This window comes from Neofelis nebulosa, chromosome 15 (assembly GCF_028018385.1).
Source record: "Neofelis nebulosa isolate mNeoNeb1 chromosome 15, mNeoNeb1.pri, whole genome shotgun sequence".
NCBI classification, from domain to species: Eukaryota; Metazoa; Chordata; class Mammalia; order Carnivora; family Felidae; genus Neofelis; species Neofelis nebulosa.
Genome location: NC_080796.1, coordinates 20,763,742 through 20,790,840, shown reverse-complemented (window position 1 = coordinate 20,790,840; position 27,099 = coordinate 20,763,742). Strand labels below are relative to the sequence as shown.

The 27,099-nt window shown below is 37.2% G+C and overlaps 1 protein-coding gene across 10 annotated transcripts in view; it reads right to left on the bottom strand.

Annotated features, from left to right (window-relative positions):
* The window catches only part of DNM3 (dynamin 3), a 575,498-nt gene that overhangs the window by 404,097 nt on the left and 144,302 nt on the right, over positions 1-27,099 (bottom strand). For all 10 annotated transcript variants that reach the window (XM_058702389.1, XM_058702383.1, XM_058702380.1 and 7 more), the window contains exons 3-4: positions 25,249-25,398; positions 23,922-24,125 (exon numbers count right to left, since the gene is read on the bottom strand). In XM_058702389.1, the coding sequence (XP_058558372.1) occupies positions 23,922-24,125; positions 25,249-25,398 (354 nt within the window). The remainder of the gene's footprint in view (positions 1-23,921; positions 24,126-25,248; positions 25,399-27,099) is intronic.

Sequence of the window (27,099 nt, the reverse complement as noted above, 5' to 3'; positions counted from 1 at the left end):
GCTATTGCTGGGTCATAGGGTAGGTCTATTTTTAATTTTCTGAGGAACCTCCACACTGTTTTCCAGAGTGGCTGCACCAGTTTGCATTCCCGCCAACAGTGCAAGAGGGTTCCCATTTCTCCACATCCTCTCCAGCATCTATAATCTCCTGATTTGTTCATTTTGGCCACTCTGACTGGCGTGAGGTGATATCTGAGTGTGGTTTTGATTTGTATTTCCCTGATGAGGAGTGACGTTGAGCATCTTTTCATGTGCCTGTTGGCCATCTGGATGTCTTCTTTAGAGAAGTGTCTATTCATGTTTTCTGCCCATTTCTTCATTGGATTATTGTTTTTTGGGTGTGGAATTTGGTGAGCTCTTTATAGATTTTGAATACTAGCCCTTTGTCCGATATGTCATTTGCAAATATCTTTTCCCATTTCGTTGGTTGCCTTTTAGTTTTGTTGATTGTTTCCTTTGCTGTGCAGAAGCTTTTCATCTTGACAAGTTCCCAACAGTTCATTTTTGCTTTTAATTCCCTTGCCTTTGGGGATGTGTCAAGTAAGAAATGGCTGCAGCTGAGGTCAGAGAGGTCTTTTTCTGCTTTCTCCTCTAGGGTTTTGATGGTTTCCTGTCTCACATTCAGGTCCTTTATCCATTTTGATTTATTTTTGTGAATGGTGTAACAAAGTGGTCTAGTTTCATTCTTCTGCATGTTACTGTCCAGTTCTCCCAGCACCATTTGTTAAAGAGACTGTCTTTTCCCCATTGGATATTCTTTCCTGCTTTGTCAAAGATGAGTTGGCCATACTTTTGTGAGTCTAGTTCTGGGGTTTCTATTCTATTCCATTGGTCTTTGTGTCTCTTTTTGTGCCAATACCATGCTGTCTTGATGATTACAGCTTTGTAGTAGAGGCTAAAGTCTGGGATTGTGATGCCTCCTGCTTTGGTCTTCTTCTTCAAAATTACTTTGGCTATTCGGGGCCTTTTGTGGTTCCATATGAATTTTAGGATTGCTTGTTCTAGCTTCAAGAAGAATGCTGGTGCAATTTTGATTGGGATTGCATTGAATGTGTAGATAGCTTTGGGTAGTATTGACATTTAACAGTATTTATTCTTCCAACCCATGGGCACGGAATGTTTCTCCATTTCTTTATATCTTCTTCAATTTCCTTCATAAGCTTTCTATAGTTTTCAGCATACAGATCTTTTACATCTTTGGTTAGATTTATTCCTAGGTATTTTATGATTCTTGGTGCAATTGTGAATGGGATAAGTTTCTTGATTTGTCTTTCCATTGCTTCATTATTAGTGTATAAGAATGCAACTGATTTCTGTACATTGATTTTGTATCCTGCAACTTTGCTGAATTCATGTATCGGTTCTAGTAGATTTTTGGTGGAGTCTATCGGGTTTTCCATGTATAATATCATGTCATCTGCAAAATGTGAAAGCTTGACTTCATCTTTGCCAATTTTGATGCCTTTGATTTCTTTTTGTTGTATGATTGCTGATGTTAGAACTTCCAACACTATGTTAAACAACAGCGGTAAGAGTGGACATCCCTGTCACGTTCCTGATCTGAGGGGGAAAGCTCTCAGTTTTTCCCCATTGAGGATGATATTAGTTGTGGGCTTTTCATAAATGGTTTTTATGATGTTTAAGTGTGTTCCTTCTACCCCGACTTTCTCGAGCGTTTTCATTAAGAAAGGATGCTGAATTTTGTCAAATGCTTTTTCTGCATTGATTGACAGGATCATATGGTTCTTATCTTTTCTTTTATTAATGTGATGTATCACGTTGATTGATTTGTGAATGTTGAACCAGCCCTGCATCCCAGGAATAAATCCCACTTGATCATGGTGAATAATTCTTTTTATAAGCTGTTGAATTCGATTTGCTAGTATCTTGTTGAGAATTTTTGCATCCATATTCATCAGGATATTGGCCTGTAGTTCTCTTTTTTCCTGGGTCTCTGTCTGGTTTAGGAATCAAAGTAATACTGGCTTTATAGAAAGAGTCTGGAAGTTTTCCTTCCCTTTCTATTTTTTGGAACAGCTTGAGAAGGATAGGTATTATCTCTGCTTTAAATGTCTGGTAGAATTCCCCAGTGAAGCCATCTGGTCCTGGACTCTTATTTGTTGGGAGATTTTTGATAACTGATTCAATTTCTTCGCTGGTTATGGGTCTGTTTAAGCTTTCTATTTCCTCCTGTTTGAGTTTTGGAAGCGTGTGGGTTTTTAGGAATTTGTACATTTCTTCCAGGTTGTCCAGTTTGTTGGCATATAATTTTTCATAGTATTCCCTGATAATTGCTTGTATTTCTGAGGGATTGGTTGTAATAATTCCATTTTCATTCATGATTTTATCTATTTGGGTCATCTCCCTTTTCTTTTTGAGAAGCCTGGCTAGAGGTTCATCAATTTTGTTTATTTTTTCAAAAAACCATCTCTTGGTTTCATTGATCTGCTCTACAGTTTTTTCAGATTCTATACTGTTTATTTCTGCTCTGATCTTTATTTTTCTCTTCTTTGCTGGGCTTGGGGTGTCTTTGCTGCTCTGCTTCTATTTCCTTTAGGTGTGCTATTAGATTTTGTATTTGGGATTTTTCTTGTTTTTGAGATAGGCCTGGATTGCAATGTATTTTCCTCTCAGGACTGCCTTCACTCCTATGAAAGCATTTGGATTGTTGTATTTTCATTTTCATTTGTTTCCATATATTTTTTAATTTCTTCACTAATTGCCTGGTTGACCCATTCATTCTTCAGTAGGGTGTTCTTTAACCTCCATGCATTTGGAGGTTTTCCAAACTTTTTCCTGTGGTTGATTTCAAGCTTTATAGCATTGTGGTCTGAAAGTATGCATGGTATGATCTCAATTCTTCTATACTTATGAAGGGCTGTTTTGTGACCCAGTATGTGATCTATCTTGGAGAACGTTCCATGTGCACTCAAGAAGAAAGTATATTCTGTTGCTTTGGGATGCAGAGTTCTAACTATATCTGTCAAGTCCATCTGATCCAATGTATCATTCAGGGCCCTTGTTTCTTTATTGACCATGTGTCTAGATGATCTATCCATTGTTGTAAGTGGAGTATTAAAGTCCCCTGCAATTACCACATTCTTATCCATAAGGTTGCTTATGTTTGTGAGTAATTGTTTTATATATTTGGGGGCTCCCGTATTCAGATAATAGACATTTATAATTGTTAGTCCTTCTTGATGGATAGACCCTGTAATTATTATATAATGCCCTTCTTCATTTCTTGTTACAGCCTTTAATTTAAAGTCTAGTTTGTCTGATATAAGTATGGCTACTCCAGCTTTCTTTTGAATTCCAGTAGCATGATAAATAGTTCTCCATCCCCTCACTTTCAATCTCAAAGTGTCTTCAGGTCTAAAATGAGTCTCTTGTAGACAGCAAATAGATGGGTCTTGTTTTTTTATCCATTATGATACCCTATGTCTTTCGGTTGGAGCATTTAGTCCATTTACATTCAGTGTTATTATAGAAAGATATGGGTTTAGAGTCATTGTGATGTCTGTAGATTTCATGCTTGTGGTGATGTCTCTGGTACCTTGTCTCACAGGATCACCCTTCGGATCTCTTGTAGGGCTGGTTTAGTTATGACGAATTCCTTCATTTTTTGTTTGTTTGGGAAGACCTTTATCTCTCCTTGTATTCTAAATGACAGATTTGCTGGATAGAGGATTCTCGGCTGCATATTTTTTTTTTTTCTGTTCATCACATTGAAGATTTCCTGCCATTCCTTTCTGGCCTGCCAAGTTGCAGTGGAGAGATCCGTCATTAGTCTTATCGGTCTCCCTTTATATGTTAGAGCATGTTTATCCCTAGCTGCTTTCAGAATTTTCTCTTTATCCTTGTATTTTGCCACTTTCACTAAGATATGTCATGCAGAAGATTGATTCAAGTCATGTCTGAAGGGAGTTCTCTGTGCCTCTTGGATTTCAATGCCTCTTTCCTTCCCCAGATCAGGGAAGTTCTCAGCTATTATTTCTTCAAGTACACTTTCAGCACCTTTCCCTCTCTCTTCCTCACCTGGAATACCAATTATGCGTAGATTATTTCTCTTTAGTGCATCACTTAGTTCTCCAATTTTCCCCTCATACTCCTGGATTTTTTTATCTCTCTTTTTCTCAGTTTCTTCTTTTTCCATAATTTTACCTTCTAGTTCACCTATTCTCTCCTCTGCCTCTTCAATCCGAGCCATGGTCATCTCCATTTTATTTTGCAGCTCATTTTAGCATTCTTTAGCTCCTCCTGGCTTTCCTTAGTCCCTTGACCACTGTAGCAATAGATTCTCTGCTGTCGTTTATACTGTTTTCAAGCCCAGCGATTAATTTTATGACTACTATTCTAAATTCACTTTCTGTTATATTGCTTAAATTGTTTTTCATCAGCTCGTTAGCTGTCGTTATTTCCTGGAGGTTTTTTTGAGGGGAATTCTTCCGTTTCGTCATTTTGGATAGTCCCTGGAGTGGTGCAGAACTGCGGGGCACTTCCCCTCTGCTGTCTTGAATAACTTGCGTTGGTGGGCGGGGCCGCAGTCAGACCTGATGTCTGTCCCCAGCCCACTGCCGGGGCCTCAATCAGACTGGTGTGTATCTTCTCTTCCCCTCTCCTAGGGGCGGGATTCACTGTGGGGTGGCGTGGCCATCTGGGGTATTTGCAGACTGCCAGGCTTGTGGTGCTGGGGATCTGGCGTATTAGCTGGGGTGGATGGGCAAGGTGCACAGGGGCGGGAGGGGCAGGCTCAGCTCACTTTTCCTTCGGAGATCTGCTTCGGATGGAGCCCTGCAGCACTGGGAGGGATGGATCTGCAGAAGCACAGCCTTGGGTATTTGCATGGTGCAAGCAAGTTCCCTGGCAGGAACTGGTTCCCTTCGGGATTTTGGCCGGGGGATGGGCAAGGGAGATGGCGCTGGCGAGCGCCTTTGTTCCCCGCCAAGCTGAGCTCTGTCGTCCAGGGCTCAACAACTCTCCCTCCCCTTGCCCTCCAGTCCTCCCGCTCTCTAAGCAGAGCTGTCAACTTATAACCGTTCAGATGTTAAGTTCCGCTTGCTGTCAGAACACACTCCGTCTTGGCCCCTCTGCTTTTGCCAGCCAGACTCGGGGCTCTGCTTGGCCAGCGGGCCACCGCTCCGCCCTGGCTCCCTCCCGCCAGTCCGTGTAGGGCGCACCGCCTCTCCGCCCTTCCTACCCTCTTCCGTGGGCCTCTCGTCTACGCTTGGCTCCGGAGAATCCGTTCTGCTAGTCTTCTGGTGGTTTTCTGGGTTATTTAGGCAGGTGTGGGTGGAAGCTAAGTGATCAGCAGGAGGAGGTGAGCCCAGCGTCCTCCTACGCCACCATCTTCCCTTCAGATTCTGTCTCTTTTTTTTTTCTTGTTCATTTAATTCTTAAATTCCTCAAGTGAGTGAAATCATATACTTGTCTTTCTCTGTCTGATTAATTTCACTTAGCATTTTACTCTCTGGGTCCATTCATATTGTTGCACATGGCAAGATTTCATTCTTTTTTATGGCTGAGTCAATTTCATTGCATATATATATACTACATTTTCTTTATCCATTGGTGGACACTTGGGTTGCTTGCATATCTTGGCTATTGTAAATAATGCTTCAATAAACATAAAAGTGCATATATTTTTTTCAAATTAGTGGTTTTGTTTTATTTGGGTAAATACTCAGTAGTAGAATTACTGGATCATATGGTAATTTTATTTTTAATTTTTTGAGGAAACTTAATCACATTTTCCACAGTCCCTGTACCAATTTGACTCCCACCAACAGTGCATGATGGTTCATTTTTCTCTACATCCTTGTCAACATTTGTTATTTCTTGTCTTTTTGATTTTAGTCATTCTTGCAGGTGTGAGGTGATATCTCATTGTGGTTTTGATTTGCATTTCGCTGATAATTAGTGATTTTGAGCATGTGTCTGTTGGCCATCTGTATGTCTTCTTGGGAAAAGTGTCTATTCCTATCTTCTGCCCATTTTTAATTGGATTATTTGGTTTTCTGGTGTTGAGTTGTGTAAGATCTTTATACATCTTGGATATTAACACCTTATCAAATGTAATATATGCAAATAACTTCTCCATTCAGTAGACTGTCTTTTCATTTTATTGATGTTTTCTTTTGCTGTGCAGAAGATTTTTATTTTGGTATAGTTCCATTAGTTTAATCTTTGCTTTTGTTTTCCTTGCCAGAGGAGACATATCTAGAAAAATGTTTCTATGGCCAATGTCAAAGAAATTACTGCCTGTAGTAATTTCTTCTAAGAATTTTAAGGTTTTAAGTTTCACATTTAGATCTGTAGTCCATTTTGAGTTGATTTTTGTAGGAGGTAATCCATTGAGTTTATTTTGTATGATATGAGAAAGTGGTCCAGTTTTATTTTTTGTATGTGGCTGTCCAGTTTTCCCTACAGTATTTGTTGAAGAGACTATCTTTTTCCCACTGTGTATTCTTTCCTCCTTTGTTGTAAATTAATTGACCATAAAAGCATGGGTTTATTTCTGGACTTTCTGTTCTGTTTCATTGATCTATGCTTTTGTGCCTGTACCATACTGTTTTGATTACTACAGTTTTTAGTATATCTTGAACTCTAGGGTTCTGATACCTCCAGCTTTGTTTTTCTTTCTCCAAATTGCTTTGGCTCTTCAGGGTCTTTTGTGGTTTTATACAAACGTTAGCAATATTTGTTCCAGTTCTATGAAAAATGCTATCGGTATTTTGAGAGGGATTGCATGAAATCTGTAGATTGCTTTGGGTAGTATGCACGTTTTAACAATATTGGTTCTTCCAATCCATGCACATAGAATATGAATTTGTTTGTGTAATCCTCAATTTCTTTAGTCAGTATTTTATGGTTATCAGAGTATAGGTCTTTCACCTTCTTGGTTAAGTTTATTCCTAGGTATTTTATTCTTTTTGATGCAATTGTAAATGGGACTTTCTTAATTTCTATTTCTACTACTTCATTATTAGTGTATAGAAATGCAACATAATTCTATATATTAATTCTGTATCCTGCAAACCTTACTGAATTCATGTATCAGTTCTAATAGTTTTTTTTCATGGATTCTTTACGGTTTTCTATATATAGTGTCATGTCATCTGCAAATAGTAACAGTTTTACTTCTTCTTTACCAATTTGGATGCCTTTTATGTCTTTTTCTTGCCAGATTGCTGTGGCTATGACTTCCAATACCATGTTGAATAAAAGTAGTGACAGTGAACACCCTGGTCTTGTTTTTGCTCTTAGAGGAAAAGCTCTTGGTTTTTTCACCACTGACTATGATATTAGCTGTGTGCTTTTCATAAATGGCCTTTATTATGTTGAGGTATGTTCCCTCAAAACCCATTTTGTTGGAAGTTTTCATCATGAGCGAATGTTGTACTTCATCAGATGCTTTTTCTGCATCTAGTGAGGTGATGACATGGTTTTTATCCTTTCTCTTGTTAATGTGATGCATCACATTGATTGATGTGTGAGTACTGAACCACCTTTATGTCCCTGAAATAAATCCCACTTGATCATGGTGAATGATTTTTTTAATGTATGTTGATTTTGGTTTGCTAATATTTTGTTGAGGATTTTTGCATCTATGTTCATCAGAGATATTGGCCTGTAGTTTGGGTTTTTTTTTTTGTTGTTGTTGTTGTTTTTTTGTAGTGTCTTTATCTGCTTTGGTATCAAGGTAATGCTGGCCTTATAGAATTAATTTGGAAACTTCTCTTCCTTTTCTATATTTTGGAGCACTCAGAAGACAGGTATCAACTCTTCTTTAAGTGTGTGGTAGAATTCACCTGTGAAGCCATCTGGTCTTGAACTTTTATTTGTTTGGTTAATGATTCTATTTCATTGCTAACAGTGGGTTCACTCAAATTTTCTATTTCTTCCTGAATCAGTTTTGGAAGGTTATATATTTCTAGGAATTTATCCATTTTTTGTAGGTTGTCCATTTTTTTGGCATATAATTTTTCATATTCTCTTCTCTTATAATCCTTTTTATTTCTGTGGTATTGGTTGTTATTTCTCCTCCTTCATTTCTGATTTTATTTTTGAGACCTCTTTTTTTCTTGATGAATCTGGCTAAAGGTTTATAATTTTGTTGATCTTTTCCACGTACCCGATTTCATTGATCTTTTCTATGTTTTTCTAGTCTCTTTTTCATTTATTTCTGCTCTAATTTTTATTATTTCATTCCTTTTACTGGCTTAGGGCTTTGTTCTTATTTGCTTAGCTCCTTTAGGTATTAATTTCAATTGTTTTATTGCTTTCTTATTTATTTTTTAGTCATTCTCATAAATAGTGTTTTTCTCCACATTCAAATTTCATTCAAATTTCATTCAAATGTCACAAAGAGCACCTCTGGGAAATTTGAGATTTGTTCAAGCAATGTCTTTACAGTGACCCCCAGTGGCAAAAGGGATGAACGTGTCAGTTTTAGGAATCCATATCTCCATGGTTTGTTACACTGATAATATCTTGATGACAATAATAACATTTTAACAGTGTATTCACTTTTGCCAAAATGCCCTCTCATTTTTCTCTTTTATTCCTATTTTTTAAAAAGAATTCAAATGTCATCTATACATATGCATATTCAAGTTCTAAACCTATTCTTTTGGATGGTAAGTTTTATAATCCAGGCCATTTTATTTTTCCTAATAAAAATACTATATGAAAAATATACACTTTTATAAAAAAGATTTTTTAAGCCTTGTAAGATAAGTATTTTTGTGGTCATGTTTCCAATTCTAAGATTCAACATACTTTTTATTTCTATACATAAATATAGATATAAAGAATTATATGTAATATATATAAATGTAGATAAATCTTAGATATAGTTCTAAGACTCAACAAACTTTTTAAAGCTCAGATGGAAGTTCTGGACACTTTGGCAAGCCCATTTAACCAATCTACAGATGCACGATTCTCTCTGCAAAGGGGCTGATTTCTAATATAAGATTGGCAAACTTACTTGAATTGCATATGCATGTAACTTTTAACATTGAAGTACATACAATGCAAAATAGTAACATGCATTTGAAATGTGCATCTGTAATTCTCAGACTTCAGAGTATAATATTATGATGATATACTCCATAAGCCTCCTATCAAAGTTTTGATCAGGACTGCAAGATCATGTGTACTTGAGGGCCCTGCTTTCTTAAGAGTAAATTGTCAGGGGCGCCTGGGTGGCTCAGTCGGTTAAGCGTCCGACTTCAGCTCAGGTCACGATCTCACGGTCTGTGAGTTCGAGCCCCGCGTCGGGCTCTGGGCTGATGGCTCAGAGCCTGGAGCCTGCTTCAGATTCTGTGTCTCCCTCTCTCTCTGCCCCTCCCCCGTTCATGCTCTGTCTCTCTCTGTCTCAAAAATAAATAAACGTTTAAAAAAAAGAGTAAATTGTCTAACTTAGACATTGTTCAAGCCTAGTACCTAGTGCTTCTCAATTTAAAAGATTTATTGAAGAGAACTGATATAAATCAACTTTTTCAAAGACCACAGATACTTTTGTTTTTAGCCTCTGTTCTTAGCTCTTTGTCCATTTAAAAAAAAAAACAAAACATTGATTGATTTTAGGAGCTGCATTCATGTTAGAAATAAGCTCAAAACTATATCCCTTAAGAAGTTAAAACATGGCTTCTATGAGATACACATTGAGTTATTTCTTCTTAAAGAGTGATATCTTCACACATATTAATTGATTCAATTAGTATCAGGTGGTATTTGGACTCTTAATGCAATTATTTAAGATCTATTAGTTTTTTTAATACGGTCAAATATTTATGCTAAGAATTTCAAGGTAAAATGAGAATCCAACTGGGGAAAAAGAATACCTACAGAGAAAGATACACTGCCTGAAAAATGGGTTTTTCTCCATGGATTGCTCTTATACTTGTATTTTATAAACACAGTCACCATACTCTGAATGCTGATTTAATGCCTAGAGGCTTGAAGCTTCTGTTCAAGTTAACAGCACCTCCATGACCAGACAGAAAAGTAAATGTCTGCTAAATATTGCTAAAGGTCAATTAATCAATATCAGCTTACATCACCCATGGACTTTAACTTTTTCTAGGTTGAAGACAGAGACTTGTTGAATGGCACAAGCTTAAAGATGTTGGTTGAACACACCTCCAGAAAACAAATAAAGAAGTCTACCTCCAGCTTCATGGTAAATTCTGACCCAATTCACAAATTTCATCTCAAGAGAAAACGTTACTCTCTTCCCAACCAGAGGTCTTACAGTCCTCGTGGAGTGTTTTTATACTCTAGGAAGACCTCTGGTCATGCTAGATTTAGAAATGAAATTCATTTGCTGTGAAATAAATCACCATGAAGGGAATTTCTAGACACATTTGCCTCCCTAGTGAGGCCTTTGAACAGCGCTCTATTGTAGACGACAAACTTGACGGGTAATGCTAAAATACTGCTGTGCCCAGAAAATAAAAGGCACAATGAGAGTCTTCATGGGTAATGAACTCATGCTCAAGTAATAAATCAATACCACTGTTGGGACTGACTCCTCTGCTTTCTTTACAGGAAATGTGAGTGTCTCTTTATGATGAACTGTCAGCTAGGGTATAGCAGTGTCTATAAAAATATGCAGATGTTGAACAGCAGTGTAAACATGGTGTCTTTATTATAAGACCATTAAAACCAACCAGGATAGATGGGTATTATACCATCATAAATAAACTCAACATGAAAAAAGTGCTCTCCCTACCAATCAATCTAACCAACTAACCTCATCTGCATCCATATCCTCTACCTTCACTACGATTAAAATAGAGAGACAATCTAATTCTCTCCTATCTATGGCACCCACAGGTGCCCTACATTATATTCCCACTCCCTGAGAAAATCAAGGATTTTTCTCATCTATTTATCCTATCTTTATCCTATTTCTTCCACATTTATCTCATCTCTGTCCTTCACCAATTTTATCTGTCTTCTGCCTCATTCTTATCAACACACAAGCATGCTATTAATATCTCCCATCTTTCAAAAACATTCTTTTGAATTTATACTAGTATCCTACTTTCCTGCTTCCCTCTACAGTGAAACTTGAAAGAGCTGCCTATATACTATCTCTACTTCCTCACATTCAAGTCCCTTCTGAACCTTCTCTAAGGAGACTGCCCTACCAAGCCCTTGTTATCAAAGCCACCAATGACTTTCTTGTGGCAAATCCAGTGGTCAGTTCTCTACCTTTGTCTCTATTAGATGAAAACATAAAAGTCTGATTTAGATACAAAGATTGGAGGTAATGATGATTTAGACCCAGTTGAAGCTGCTTTCCTTCTGTTTACTACTGAATCTTCCAGCAACAAGTTTGAAGAATTCAGGGCTAAGAATACAAGTGACTGAATGGATGCAGCTTTCCAGCACCTCCCTGGTTCCTCACAGAGGAGCACGATAAGGTTCAAGTTGAATATAGCCTGTAAGGACTGGGTAAACTGCCAAGCCAGAGAGGCAAAGACATATGGGTGCCCTGCCTTTTATGCCATTAGGTTGGGTGTACCACTTCATCACAATATAAGGGAGATCTCACTACCCCGTAGTTACCAAGTCCTGTGTTCCATTTCTGACTGTGTTATTGGGCTTCCTCACAGTAGGCTCAGCTTTGACCTACCAAATCATTCTCCTTGATCTCTCAGCAGCATTTAGCACATCCATCACAATGCCCTTCTCAAAACGCTCTTTTCCTGTACCTTCTGGAGTACCATGTTCACTTGGCTCTCTATCACTTCTCAGTGGCATCTGCTTTTTCTCCCCCCTTCCAACACTACTAAAATAGACTTGGAGAGCCCCAGAGCTATTTCCTTGACCATGCTTCTCTTCCCTATCTATATTCATCTCCTACATGATCTTAACTAGTCTCAAGGAATTACTATCTGAATTAGTTCCCTATGACTCTTGCAACAAATGACCAGTGGCTTAAAACAATAGGAATTTATTTTCTCATAGTTCTGGAGTCCAGAAGTCTGAAATTTAAAGTGCTAGCAGTGCTACAATCACTCCCATAAGAGGATCCAGAGAAAGATCCTTCCTTGCCTCTTCCAACCTCTGGTGACTCCGGGACTTTCTGGGCTATGATAGCATAGTTCCAATCTCTGCCTCCATCTTCACATGTCCTTCCTTGTGTGTCTCTCCCAAATCTCCCTCTCTTTTCTCTTATAAACACACTAATCACTAGATTTAGGGGTCCACCCTCAATCTAGGATGATCTCATCCCAAGATTCTTAATTACATCTGCAAAGATCCTATTCCCAAGTAAGGACACACTCACAGTTATGGGAGATGAGGTCTTAGACGTATCTTTTGGGGGATATAGTTCAACTCACTACACCACCTCTAGGCTGATGTTTCCCAGATTCTTAAATCCAGCATGAAACTCTCCCTTGAATTCTAGTCTCTATCATCACTACTTACCTGTCTAATAAACATCTCAAATTTTACATGTTCATAATAGAACTCTTGATTCCCCAAACATCTTCCTCTCTCTTAACAACCTCCATCTTAGCAAGTGGCATTACCATTTAACTTGTTCCTTTCGTTAAAACCTTTGAAGTCATCCTTGACTCTTTTTTTTTCCACAGCAAACCATCAGGACACTCTCAGCTCTACTTTCTTTCTTTCTTTTAAATGTTTATTTACTTTTGAGAGAGACAGAGAGCACAAGCAAGGGAGGGGCAGAGAGAGAGAGAGGGAGACACAGAATCTGAAGCAGGTTTCAGGCTCCAAGCCATCAGTTCTCTCAGCTCTACTTTCAAAATATATCTTGACTCTGACAGCTTCTCCACTCTGTACCATTCCTCTCTATTCCAAGCCACATCCTCTGTCTCCCCACAGGATCTCTTTATAGGAATAATCTAAGTGATCTCTTTGTTTCTATGCATGCCCTTCTTTTAGTCATTTCTTCTCATAGCAGCCAGACTGACCTATGAAAACATAAATCAAATCTTGTCCCTCTACACTCAAAACCGTCCATTAGCTATATTTTGAACAAATGCGAAGTCTTTGTGATGTAAAAGAACCCACTTGACAAGGGCCCTGCCTTACCTCTCTAATTCTAGAATCTGCTGCTCTCTTCTCACTGAGCTCCATCCTCAATGGCCTCCTGGTGGCTCCTTAACACATCAAACCAGTTCCACCCCAGTCCTTTGTGCTTACTCTTTTCTTTGCCTGGAATGCTCCACCTCCAGATATTCACAAGGCTTGTTCCCTCACTTAGCAGTTCTCTGCTCAAATGCTTCTTCCACATCCTAAAATAGCATTCCAAATCTCTCTCTCTCCCCTTATTCTGATTTAGTTTTCTTCATAGTACTCATCAGTGTCTGGCATTATATTAACCTGATATTAAAATAATTGTTTATCTTTCATCTCTTCCCTCCGTTAGCATATAAGCCCCATAAGCCTAAAATTTTTGTTTTGCTTACCAATTTTCTCATGATGCTCAGAATGGTGCTTGGCATATAGTAGTTGCTTATTAACTATGTGTTGAATAAATGAAAAAGCAACTAAAATGATCTCTTAAAATTAAAGCAATATAGCCATATTAAAAACTGGTATGAAAAATGAAAATCTCATGAAACCAGTTGAAAATAATGCTCATTAATGCTTTTGGGAAATAATGAAAAAGCATTCACGTGATAATGTAAACATGAACTCTTCCAAAACAATTCTTTCTCCAGCATTTATAATATTTGCTCTAAGAGTTCAGTTTTTAAGTTTGCCAAGTGGTCTATTTCTTACACATATTGATGCAGAGATATTCCAATAGATACCTGCCTTACAAAAGAACTGTAAGGCAAAATCTAATTCAATGTAACTTTGGCAATGTTTTACTGTGTTTACTACAATAATACTTCATTAAACAGGTTTCACTTCAATTTTATAAAATTCTAAGAAGCATTCATGATTATCCTTGAATACAGTGTCTATAACACAGTTGGTGTGAGAAAGATTGATGATACATTGGCAAACCAGACCTGCTGTTATCAGAGATATGTGGGCTTACATCATGCTTCGGCTACTTACCAGCTGTTTGATTATGAGCAAGTTCTCTAAGCTCAGTTCCTCCTATATAAACTGAGTAATGCCACCTGCTTGACAGGATACTTGTGGTTATAACATATGACATGGTGTTACTACACAACTCATTTCACTTGAACTGACATATGCTGTGAACCAAATTACATCCCCTAAAATATGAAAATGTTCAGTTCATAAAGCAGATCTTCTGGAATACTTTTCCTTGGGGATTTTTATGACCTCACACATAAGAAAAGATGCCATGCAAACAAGTATCTTTTTTTTAAATAGTGGAAAGTACAAAAATTATCAGAAATACATACTGAGGGGCTGATATATGTATCAGAAATATGACTGAGTGGCTCAGTTGGTTAAGCGTCTGGCTCTTGATTTTGGCTCAGGTCAAGATCTTATGATTCATGAGTTCAAGCCCCGCATTGGGATCTTCACTGACAGTATGGATCCTGCTTGGGATTCTCTCTCTCCCTCTCTCTACTCCTCACCTGCTTGCACACACTCACACGCTCTCTCTCTCTCTCTCTCTCTCAAAATAAATAAATAAACATTAAAAAAAAAGAAATATATACTGAGCATCTATATAGTCCAGTTTCCTACCAGGTGGTCCTGCATATAGAATATATACTACTGACCATGAGCACTTCACCTAGCTCAAAAAATGAATTATAAATGTCTGTTGAACAAGAAATTAGTGAACTAACAAAGGCAGTGACTGAATTTTTAATGTAGCTGAGTAGAAATTCCTAATAGTTAGAGGAAGTGTTCATTAGAGGAATCATTGTGAGACTGTGCTGAGAATCCTAGTCTGCCCTCTTACTCTAAATCTATGAGCGGTAGCTGGCACAGTGCCTTAAACCCATCAAGCCAAAGTAAAGACCCCTCCTTCCACCCTACCCCAGCTCCAACCTGACCCAGCTAAAATCTCCTTTCACCTACAGTTAATCTAACAATTTGTAAATGAATCTGAAATTATTTTTATTTTTATGCTACAATATTAAAATATTCAAAATAATTCTATTATAATTCTATGTGTTATCAAGCTTCATTAATTCATATTAGTACAGGCAGCAGTTTGGGTTACAGAAGGCTAGTGATTGTTTTATAGGTTTCTCATCCCTATAAATTATGTACAATAAAATAACAAAGTCGTGTCCTTTGAATCTTTTCAAGAGGAAAATAATTTCTAGCATTTGGTTAATAGCTTAGAGTTATCTTTACAGATACATTTATCTTATTTAATTATTACAGCAACTTTTTGAGGCAAGGTTTATGATAACTTCGTTTTATTTTCTGGATGAGATAATAAGGCTCGAAGAAGTTGAACGACTTGCTCAAGAACATACAGCTGGGAAGTGACAGGCCTTCCAAGCTCTGTGTTCTTTTATGTACACCACTGAATAAAATAACTAATTGAGAAGTGGTCTAATGAGGTAGAGGGGCTACCTCTAGATGAGGAGGGAGGGGCTATCACAAGTGCACTATGTGGTCACAGCAATGTTATTCAATAGTGTAAAGCACCAACATCTGCATAAACTTCTTCACCCCAAAATGGGACCTCTCAACAAACGAACCTCCCAGTATTCTGGTGAAACGAAGAGTATGTAAGAGCACTTTAAAATAATAAGACAATGATACAGGGAAAATTATATGTAAAACATTATTTAATTCTACTGACTAGGAATTTGACCTTGTAAATAGTATAGCCAATCCCCTTAAAGTTTTACTAAAAATTCTCATTTAGTCAGTAAATTATTTTTCACAAATGATACAAAAGATAAGCTTGAGCTTTCTCTAGCCACAAATGTGTTACATTCTACATATACAGGGAGAATAATTCACCATTACATTTGTTTTAATATAAGACATATATAAATACATCCCAGCATTATAGTAATATTCATTTTATAAAAGCTTTTATTTTTAATATCATTAGGCAAACATAAACTTCCCAACTATATATTCAAATATACCCAAGTCCTGCCCAGTTGAAAATGGCCTATCTATGTCAAAGAGGCTTAATTTAGTACAAAATCATGACTGCCTAAATTAGACCATCTCTCAGAAAACTATATAATTATGTACATCGGTGGATAAGATTATATTTCAGGTACCTTGAATAAAGAATTGCCCTCTATTATCTAAATAGGTCACCCTCATTAGCTAAGGGCAAAACTTCAGGAAAGCTGAAGATGAAGTGGTGAAAATAGGCTACTTGCATAGGCAGTGAAATCAATCCTAATGACCAACAGGGTAACAGATGTCACAAACAGATTGCCCTCAGCATCCCAATTCAAATGTCTTTTATATGACAATTTCCCAATTATTAAAGTTACATAAGATCAGAATGAAGAATAATGGAATGGAATAAGGGGGAAGCCTATTTCTCCATAAAAGCAACAAAAAACACTGGCAAAAAATTGTCAAAATCAACTTTTCAGAACTCTCAAATTAACGAAATGCTTGTAACAAACTGAGGAGCATTTGTTCAACAAAAATGACTGAATCTCAGTAAGATCAGCAAGATTTGTGGTGTTTGAACTTTTCCAATTCCCATTCCCCTCTCCTTAGCTCTACAGTAGTCTTGAAAATGAAAATCCCCCCAAATCACAGTGAAAACTAGCAGCCAGAAGCCACTGGAGGGGACAGAATAGGATTGGGATACACCAAAAATAACATTTTCAGTGAACTGTAATTATTTAACCTCTCTAGCAATCCTCTAAAAACACCTATTTATAGAGCTTTTCTTTATTTGATCTGACTCAGAGTATACTCAGCACAACAGCCTTTTACCCAGGAAGCATGTCAAAAACAATCAGTGGTAATATTTAACATCACAGCTACTTTAAGCAGCAATAAGAGTTGGGGCAGAACAATCTGACCAAAAAATTTAAACGAAAAGCTGGGAATGAGGTAGCTATAAGAATCATTGAGGTTTGTATATATGTACAATTTAGCATCTAAAAGGCTACATGCATGGCTGGGGCTGTGCACATTCTCAGGAGAGATCTGAAAAGACCCCAAACTCTGGCTAAACTTAAGCTTCTACACAAGCAGGAAGTGAAAGTTAAGGCAGAATTGTAAACTGCCTGCTATTGAAGGCATATTCCAAAATTCACACCAAGACCTTCACCAAATGCTGGGAGACTTATTAGCCCTGTACACTTAAGAAAATCTCTGTCAAGTTATTAGCTGACTAATAAGAAAATTGAGCAAAGGCTCTAATGCCCACATACAACAAAGAATACAGACTTTATAGATTTAGTTCAGGAAAATTACTAAGCAAACAAATACCAACAGCAACAACAACAAATGGCAACAAAAACAATCATTGGAAGAGGAGAGGAATCTGATTTTTGAGTGTTACCACATTATATTACTTAACATGTCCTATTTTCAATGAAAAAACTACAAGATATGCAAAGAAAGTATGGCCCATACACAGGAAAATAAGCATTCAATAGAAACTATCTCTGAGGAAGCCCAGACATTGAACTTACTAGCCAAGGACTTTAAATCAGCTATTTTAAATATGTTCAAAGAACTTAAAAAAAGCCGTATCTACATAATTTTTAAAAGTACAAGCATAATGTTATACCAAATACAGAATATCAATCAATAGATGGAATTAGTTTTAAAAAGAACTAAATAGAAATTCTGGAGGTGAAAATTAAAATAATAAAAATAAAAAATTCCCTAGACAGATTCAACAGAAAATGTGAGTAGGCAGAAGAATCAGCAAACTTGAAGATAGGTCAATCGGGATTATTCCTCCCACCCAAGAAACAGAAAAGAAAAACAAAAGAACCAATAATAAAGAAAATAAGTGAGAGGCGCCTGGGTGGCTCAGTTGGTTGGGTCACCAACTTCAGCTCAGGTCATGATCTCACAGTTTGTGAGTTCGAGCCAGCATTGGGCTCTGTGCTGACAGCTCGGAGCCTGGAGCCTGCTTCAGATTCTGTGTCTCCCCTCTCTCTACCCCTACCCTGCTCACGTTCTGTGTCTCTCTGTATCTCAATAATAAAAATAAAACATTAAAAAAAATTTTTTTTAAAAGAAATGAACAAAGCCTCAGAGACCTGTGAAACACATAAAGCATGTTCACATACATTTCATGGGAGCCAGAGAGGAGAAGAAAAGAAAGAATAGTTGAAAAAATAATGCCTGAGAATGTCCCAAACTTGATGAAAAACATTAATCTACACATCTCAAAACCCCAACAAACTCCAAATAGGATAAAATCAAGGAGATCCACACCTGCATATATCATAATCAAACTCTCAAAAACCAGGAGAAAATCTTGAAAGCAGCAAGAGAGAAAAGATCCATCATATTCAAGGGGGTCTTGAATGAGATTAACAGCTGATTTCTCATCAGAAAACCACAGAGGTCAGAAGGTAATGAGATGATGACATACTCAAAAAGTGGGGGGGGGGAGGGGGAAGACTATTAACTAAAAATTTTCCTTCAAAAATTAAGGATAAATTAAGACATTCCCAGATAAATAAAAACTGAGAATCCCACACTAGGAGGCTTGCCCTATAAGAAATACTAACTGGGGGCGCCTGGGTGGCTCAGTCGGTTAAGCATCCGACTTCGGCTCAGGTCATGATCTCACGGTTCGTGGGTTCGAGCCCTGCATTGGGCTCTGTGCTGACAGCTCATAGCCTGGAGCCTGTTTCAGATTCTGTGTCTCCCTCTCTCTCTGCCCCCCCCCACTTGTGCTCTGTCTCTCTCTGTCTCAAAAATAAAATAAACATTAAAAAAAAAAAAAAGAAATACTAACTGGAGTCTTTCAGGATGAAAAGAAAGGGCACTAGACAGTAACTCAAATCCACACAAATAAGTAAAGAACACTGGTGAAAGTAGCTATGTAGGTAAAAGAAAATATAAATGTGTTATTATTGGTTTGTAACTCTTTTTTCTCCTTTCTGATTTAAAAGACAGCTGCATAAAGAAATAGTTATATGCCTGTGTTGATAGGTAGTGATTACAGCACATAACAAAGGGAGGAAATGGAGCTACATGGGAGGAAATTTTTGTGGACTGTTGAAATTAAGTTGTACTAGATATAAACTATATTGTTAGAAGTTAAGATGTTAATTATAATTCCATGGCAACCTGTAAAAAATAACTTTAAAAATATTAAAATAAATGACAAGGGAATTAAAATGGTATAGCAGGAAATATATTTTTAACAAAAAATTATTTCTCTACTCCTAATAAAGAAATAGACAAACAAAAGACATAATACATACAGAAACAAATAGCAAACTACAGATATAAATTCTGCCTTATCAGTAATTACATAACATGGAAATGGATTTAACACTCTGGTCAAAAGGCAAATATTGGAGAATGGGTTTTAAAAAATGATCCAACCACACACTGTCTACAAGAGACATATTTCATGTTCAAAAACACATACAGGTTGAAAGTAAATGATGGAAAAAGATATACCTGGAAAACAATAACCAAAGGAGAGTTGGAATTGTTATACTAACATCAAACATAAATTTCGAGACAAAAATTGTTACTAGACACAAAAAAAAGACATTTTGTAATGATCAAAAGGCCAATCCATCAAGAAGACATAACAAGTATAAATGCACCTAACAACAGCATCCCAAAATACATAAAGCAAAAGCTGACACAATTGAAGGGAGAAATAGATAACTCATCAATAATAGTGGTAGACTTTAATGTCTCAATTTCAATACTAGAACAGCCAGACAGAATACCAGTATTTGAGTAGTACTATAAACCAAATAGACCTAACAAGTATATACAGAACACTATACCCAACAAAGGCAGAATACACATTCTTCTCAAATGCACATAGAACAGTCTCCAGGACAGGTCACATGTTAAACCATAAAACAAGTCTCAAATTTTAAATGAATGAAATGTTACAAAGTAAGTTCTCTAAGCAAAATGAAATGAAATTATAAATCAATGACAGAAAGAAATTTTGGAATTTTACCAACATGTGGAAATTAAGCAACACATATCTAAACAACACATGTCACTGCTTTTTTACCAAAGTGGTAATTATAAGGAAAACTAGACCTCTGAGTCAGATATTTAAAAAATACTCACAGAATGACTAGAAAGGCACAGAAAGTAAATGGAAGTCTCTATTTGTCAATCCCAATACAACATAGCCCTATTCACCACATTCTAAGGCCTTTCCAGCTTCTTCCCTTCTCTATTAATTCTTCTACCACTAATGAAAACATAGAATTTGAACTCTATTGGTTTGGGAAAGAATTAACCCTCTTCCTTTGGAGCTTCAATGATGTCCAGGACCAGTCAAAGCCACAGGTTAGCAACACACCAAAATGGATCTCTGAGGGAGACATGATCATCATGCAAACCCTTTGGATAGTTCTCAGGGTTCCTGAGTGTAACAGTGTTATGGAATTTAAAGAGGGATGTGTAAGCAAATTATAAGCCTTGAGGCTAGCAAGGAACTTTTAGTAATTAACCCAAGAATCATACTTATTAAGAGTCTTCAGGCAATGGATTAATTTGTCCTTCTTAGCAATCACCATGAAGGAATCAGTCAGACAAGTAAATGGCACACAGTAGCACTGAATGTTTTCTCTTTTCTGAAAAATTATTAATTACTTGCAAAATTATCTTCCAATTATCTGCAAAACTTACAAAAATCTGTCCTCAGAACTACCACATATAGAATATAAAAAACTGGTATAAAGAAGGTCTGCCTTTGACAAAGCAGGACTTCTACTGATCCATAAGAAATGACGCTCATTTTGGTAAGTCCATGAACATTCAGATGGCAATTTCTAAGTAGCACCTAATAACAATAGGCTTATAAAATAAGCCAGGCTTAAATTAGCAAAAAAGTTCAAATTTAACCTTCTGGATACAGATTTGTAGCATACTATTACAAATCCATGACTAAAACTTGATGTTGTATTTCACTTATGCTGTAACAACACGTTGTTAATACTCTCAGTGAGATTGTAAAGACTGATTTCTTTCTGGTAAACTCATGATTCCCTCCACCAATATTAATTGCTCCTACCTAATGTTATGCCATCACATGAGAGTTATTGCTTTGGGTCATATATGAATTTTCTTTTGAGGAGGCTGAGGAGTGAGATATAGTCACTGCCATTAATAATCCCTTCTACACAGGGGAGCCTGGGTGGCTCAGTCCATTAAGCGTCTGACTCTTGCTTTCAGGTCAGGTCATGAGGTTGAGTCCAGTGTTGGGGGCAGCTGTCAGCACAGAGCCTACTTGGGATTCTCTCTCTCTCTCTGCTCCTCCCCCCGATCACATGCATGCTCTATCAAAATAAATAAACATTAAAAAAAATAATAATCCCTTCAATACAAAAGGAGTTAAATAGAACATGAATATGTTAAATGAATCTCAAGAATTGAGGAAACTTTACAGGACATATTAGTTGGCCAATTTTCTTTTAGTTTATATTTCTCATAAAATTCAGAATTTGTAAAAACAAAAGATTCTCCATTGGCTGTTCTACTATATTTGAAGTTGTGAGGATGTAAGGCAGAGGCAACTGCAAGCATCTTGCCGCCTGTGAGGAGAATAGATCTGAGAAAAGAACCACCTCCAAGGAGACAAAACCAAAGACTGACAAAACTAGAATCAGAGATTGGGGGATATCATTTGTACTCTCCATGAAGTTTCATCTCAACTTCGAGGGGACTTTTTAGGAATGTGATTGTGCTGCACTTGCTAGAATCCACCGATAGAATTGCTACCTCTGCTCCCATAAGATATCGATGGCTTTGTCTCCTGTGAGACAAGAAAGTTGCTGAGAAAGGGCTGTTACAGCATCATTTTTATAACTAGACCCCAGCCCCACTCCTTAGTCTGGCTTTCCCGCGCCACTGATTTTGGAGAGCCCTGGTGATGGTCCCCATCTAGCCACCTGTAACCTCCACCTCCTTGGTTGCAAGCACCAATGTCAGAGATGCTGAAGGAAGCCACAAAGAAGTAAAACAATCACTAATGAAGATTGTGGAAAGGTTTAAAAACTAAGTGCACCAAGGCCAGGGTGCGAGAGGAGCTAAAAATGGAAGAATTTGCTGAAAATGTCTATCCGATGTTGTTAGACCTCCAGACCCTTTCCCCCATCTTGCGTAACCACATAGTTACTCCTCCTTAACCTCAGCAGAATACTGAAGATTTACTTTCAGAAGAGGATAGAGGGACTGTGGACTGAGGAAGACCTTTAGGAATGCCATTATGAAAACAGAGGGATTCATTAGGAGTCTACATGCTAAACAGCGAGAACCACCCCATGTCACCATGACAACAATTCTTCTTCTTCCATCTGAGAACACTGGACATTAGGTTTACATCAGACCAGCTCAAGTGGAAATACTTGTAGCATCTAATAGCAGCTGAGGAAGGCTCCCAACAAAATGGCCAGCCCAGTCACCCTATGATAATGCCCATTAGTCAATGAATCTCATGCAGACACATAAAGAATTTCTGTCAGCTTATTAGTGCTCTACTCTTGTATCTGAGCAAGCAGCAAAAGATCGCCAATCATTTCAAAAAAGGGTGTGACATCAAAGACAGTGACCAAGAAAAATGACCAGAAAAAAATGGACTCAGAGACATTGTAAATTACAAAAGGAAAGCTTCAAAAGATCTCTCATTAAAATCTTTAGAGAAGATAGTGTACTTGCAAAACCAAGAGGATGATGCTATTTTAAAAAATAAAAATAACATTCACAAAATGAGAAAATGCTGTTGGGACTTCTTTAAATGATATCAGAAACGAAAAATTAATTAGAGGAGCTGAAGATAAAGTTGAATAAATTTTGCAAATGGTAGAACATAGAGACAAAGAATAAAAGAGGAGTTTTTTTTTTAAATAAGGTTAATCCAGGAGTTCTAACATACTAATAATATGAATTCCAGATAAAGAGAACAGAGAAAGTAGGGGCAATTAGTTATCAAAAATAATTCCTAGAATTGGGGAACATGTATCTCCACACTGAATAGACACATCATTGAGTGCCCTTCCATAATGACTTTAAACACACACACACACACACACACACACACACACACACACACACACCACACACACACAGAGCCCCATTTTGGGGTCTCTGAAGATAAACTATTGTTAGCTCCCAAAAAGAAAAAAATCAAAACATCAGCACAAATAAGATAAATCTCTGCTTTTACAATATGTGCTTATTTCAAATAATTATAAGCTAAATAATATTTTACATGCATTAGGGACACCTGGGTGGCTCAGTCCATTAAGTGTCCGACTTCGACTCAGGTTGTGATCTCACGGTGAGTTCGAGCCCCACGTTGGGCTCTGTGCCATCAGTGCAGAGTCTGCTTCAGATCCTCTGTCCCCTCTCTCTATGCCCCTCCCTCCCTATCTCTCTCTCTCCCTCTCTCTCAAAAATAAAACTATTTTACATGCATTAAAAGGGTTTCCTATTTTAAAGAAACAAGACATACATGAAACAGAAAGAGTTTTCACTGGGAGTATATTCAGGTAACTCTTTCAATAACTGAGGGGACTATCTGATTTCTGTACCAGCAGTTTATTTTATTTGCTTTTTAAAATAAGTAGTTCATAAGGATTAGAAATATCTGTTTTCTTAGATCTCACTTAATCTTACATTTATTTATATAGGTTTAGACTATATCCCCTAGTCATTTTTCTTTCAGCATCTTAAGTTAAAAAAATCTAACAATATTAATAATAGCTAATTAAATTAATAATGAAATTAAGTTATGAGAATTTGTGTTACCTTGAAATATACCCAAACTCTTGACATGTTAAACTAATTCTCTTCCATCCTAAAAGCCACACACTCACCTTGAGGATCAACTTCTTTAGCTAGCTTCAATGCATCTGAGTTTGCAAGATCGGTGTTGGCTGGAGTAACAGCCAAAATGAGACAGTTCTCCCGCGTGATGAACTGCATAATCATTTCTCTGATCTGATACTCAATATCTGGTGGCTGATCTCCCACGGGCACTTTAGTAATTCCAGGTAGGTCGATAAGTGTGAGATTTAGCACTGTGTGGAAAAAAAAGGAGTCTTATATATACCCTCAATGCTAAAAAATATCAATAATGAAAAATCACCAGTCTCTTTAGTAGAAGTAAAACAAGCTCAGCTTTATATACTGTGTGTTGAGTTAACTCCAACTCACGTGTGTAGAATAGAAAGCACAGAATACAAAATGGCTTTGTTAGTTTTCTTTATTTTTATGACATGATTGTGCTATGCCAAATAATTATCTTAACATAATTTGAAAGGCACTGATTTGCATATCTAAGAGAGAGCTGTCATATCTGTAACTAGTGTGTTATAATTCAAACACTGAACAATAAGTGCATACGCTGGCTGCCGGTCTTGTACAATTGCCTTCAAATAGTGTAAAAATTCTTAGGGTAAGATTTGTCCTTCCCTTCAAAAGCATTATATATTATCTAGAGAGGGTTAGCCGCTCAGCCTACTGGACAGCTGTTAGTCATTTGTGGTCCCATGAGGTTACGGTGCAGGCTATGTGCCCAGACTCATGGAGTACCACCAGGAGGGCAGGAAACCACCCCTGAGTCAGTGACTCCAGCAGCAGCCTGGCTATCGTTCTCCGCACACGACAGGGGTGGCACCAGCATGAAAATCTGCCCCACTGAAAATTTAGTCAGGATAGAGGTTATTCCATATCATACACCATGAACTGGTTATCTAATTTATAAGTTTCTTCTGATAGTCTGGAAAAAAATCAGAGTTGATGCCTCAGGAAGAGAATAAATGGAAATATATAGCACTATAAGAAAATCCAATAGGAGAAGACTCAACTACAGTACCATCCATGTACCTCTAAGATTCTTGCTAAAACTGAAGATATTAAAAAATAGAAGCTTTCACGCATACCTCTTAGAAAGTCTAAGAGTTTAAAATAAAGAAAAAATTTTAAGTGACTTACCCAATTCTGATCTTTTTAAAAGTCATCTCCTGCTTTCCCATAAATCTGTGAGCTCTTTGAATCATACCATTTATGGTAGTATCCAAACACTATCCTAGAAACCCGGTACTTTTTGAGAGAACAAACCATCTTCTGCACAAATAATGTATGTCAATTAATGCAAAGATTTTTGAGGAAAAAAATTTAGAATTTTGTTATTTTACTTACCATGTGGAGAATAGACTCGTAAATTAATGGGTATGGAGGAAATGCCTTTATTCATTCCAGTCACTCGATCTGTTTCTGCTTCAATCTCATGGCGAACTTCATCAAAATCTGTAAATTTTTTTCCTTTGCAATGTAGAAATTCAGCATACTCTACAAAAGACAAATTAGCACAACTTAAAATCTATGCATTCTTGCAATAATTATAAGGAAACAATGTTTCTTTAATTACAAGGCAAAGTATCCAATATTGTCTCTGCAGCCATTAAAATGAGAGAATATAGCAGTTACTAAGAAACACAGCTAACACTTTAGAAATATCAAACATAGTACAAATGTTAAGAATGTTAAATTTGCTAATTTTCAGATAAGCAATTAAGCATGACTTAAAGAGAATGTTGGCCCTCCAAATGATAAAGCAAACAGCATCTGATTGTCAAAGAAATTAAGTCTAGGGTACATACAAAGCCTACCTAATCTTATTACTAATCTTATTAGCATGTCCTTTTTCATATCACCACTTTATTAAGAGGGAATGCTAAGTTATATAAAGATACCTTTAGAAGGCAAGATGGTTTAGAAACAAAATTTACTTAATTCTTTAAAGATAAATAATATATGGAATATCTTAGCTTTAAAATATACTATTCAAGATACCACACCAACTTGTGTAATTGAAAAGACAATTTCTCAAGAAAAATAGTTTTAGATCAAAGAAAATATTTACCTGCAATCTAAAAAACAATTAGTAGGAAGTAGGAAAAACTCTAAACCATACATAATAACAGAAAATTGGGTTAAGTTTCAGTAACATCTTACTAACTGCTGTGTTATTGATTTCTATTCGTACCTCCAGATGTGTCAGGTATATGATAGCACAACTCAAAAAGGAAGCTGACACTATTAGACTTTTAAAAAAAATTACCATTTGGGGGCACCTGGGTGGCTCATCTGGTTAAGCACCCGACTCTTGATTTGGGATTCTAGACTCACGGTCATGAGATGAAGCCCCTCCTGGTGCTCCGCACTGAATGTGGAGCTTGCTTGGGATTCTCTCTCTCTCTCTCTCCCTCTCTCTCTACCCCTCCCCCGCTCACACTGTCAGCACAGGCTCCACACTGTCAGTGCAGAGCCCAATGCAGGGTGCAAACTCACAAACCATGAGATCATGACCTGAGCCGAAATCAAAAGTCCATCATTTAACCAAATGAGCCACCCAAGTGCCCCCAGAAAATGTTTCTTAATGATGGTATGAAATCTGCTTTCTAATCGTATTTCCTTTGTCCAACTTTTGCCCCCTGGAGCTAGCTATTCAAAGTCTCCTCCCTGTAAAATGGGCAGGATTATTCTGAGCTCTAGCACCAGGAGTTCATCTTCTTCCTGAGCTTTTCTTACCACCTTCCAAAAATGCTTGTCTGATCATTGCTCAGGCCTCCTGATGTCAGACATGGGTTTCCCAGAGCCACCCCTGCTACTCAGGACTGGAAAGGTCATGGCTCCTGAATTGGACCAACTAGTTTAAGTTTTAATTTCCCAAAGAACTGTAATGGCCTAACGTTTCAAAAGTTAGAATGATAATCAGAGACTTTACTTCATTTCAGACTTTACTGTCAATGTAGGTGGACATGAATATTTTTCTTTCTTACTTTCTCCATATAGTATGTGTCACTTTTGAAAAAATGGCCAGCTAAGGCTTGAGTTCATTCCTCAATGGTTGAAGTATACACAATAAAGGTTGAAGAGGCCTCAGAGTTCTGGCCTGCGGAGATTACTGCATCACTGGGCATGTTCTCTCACATGTTTGCCCTCACAGGTGCCATTTTTATTAGCATATAAATTCCCAGAAAATTGAGC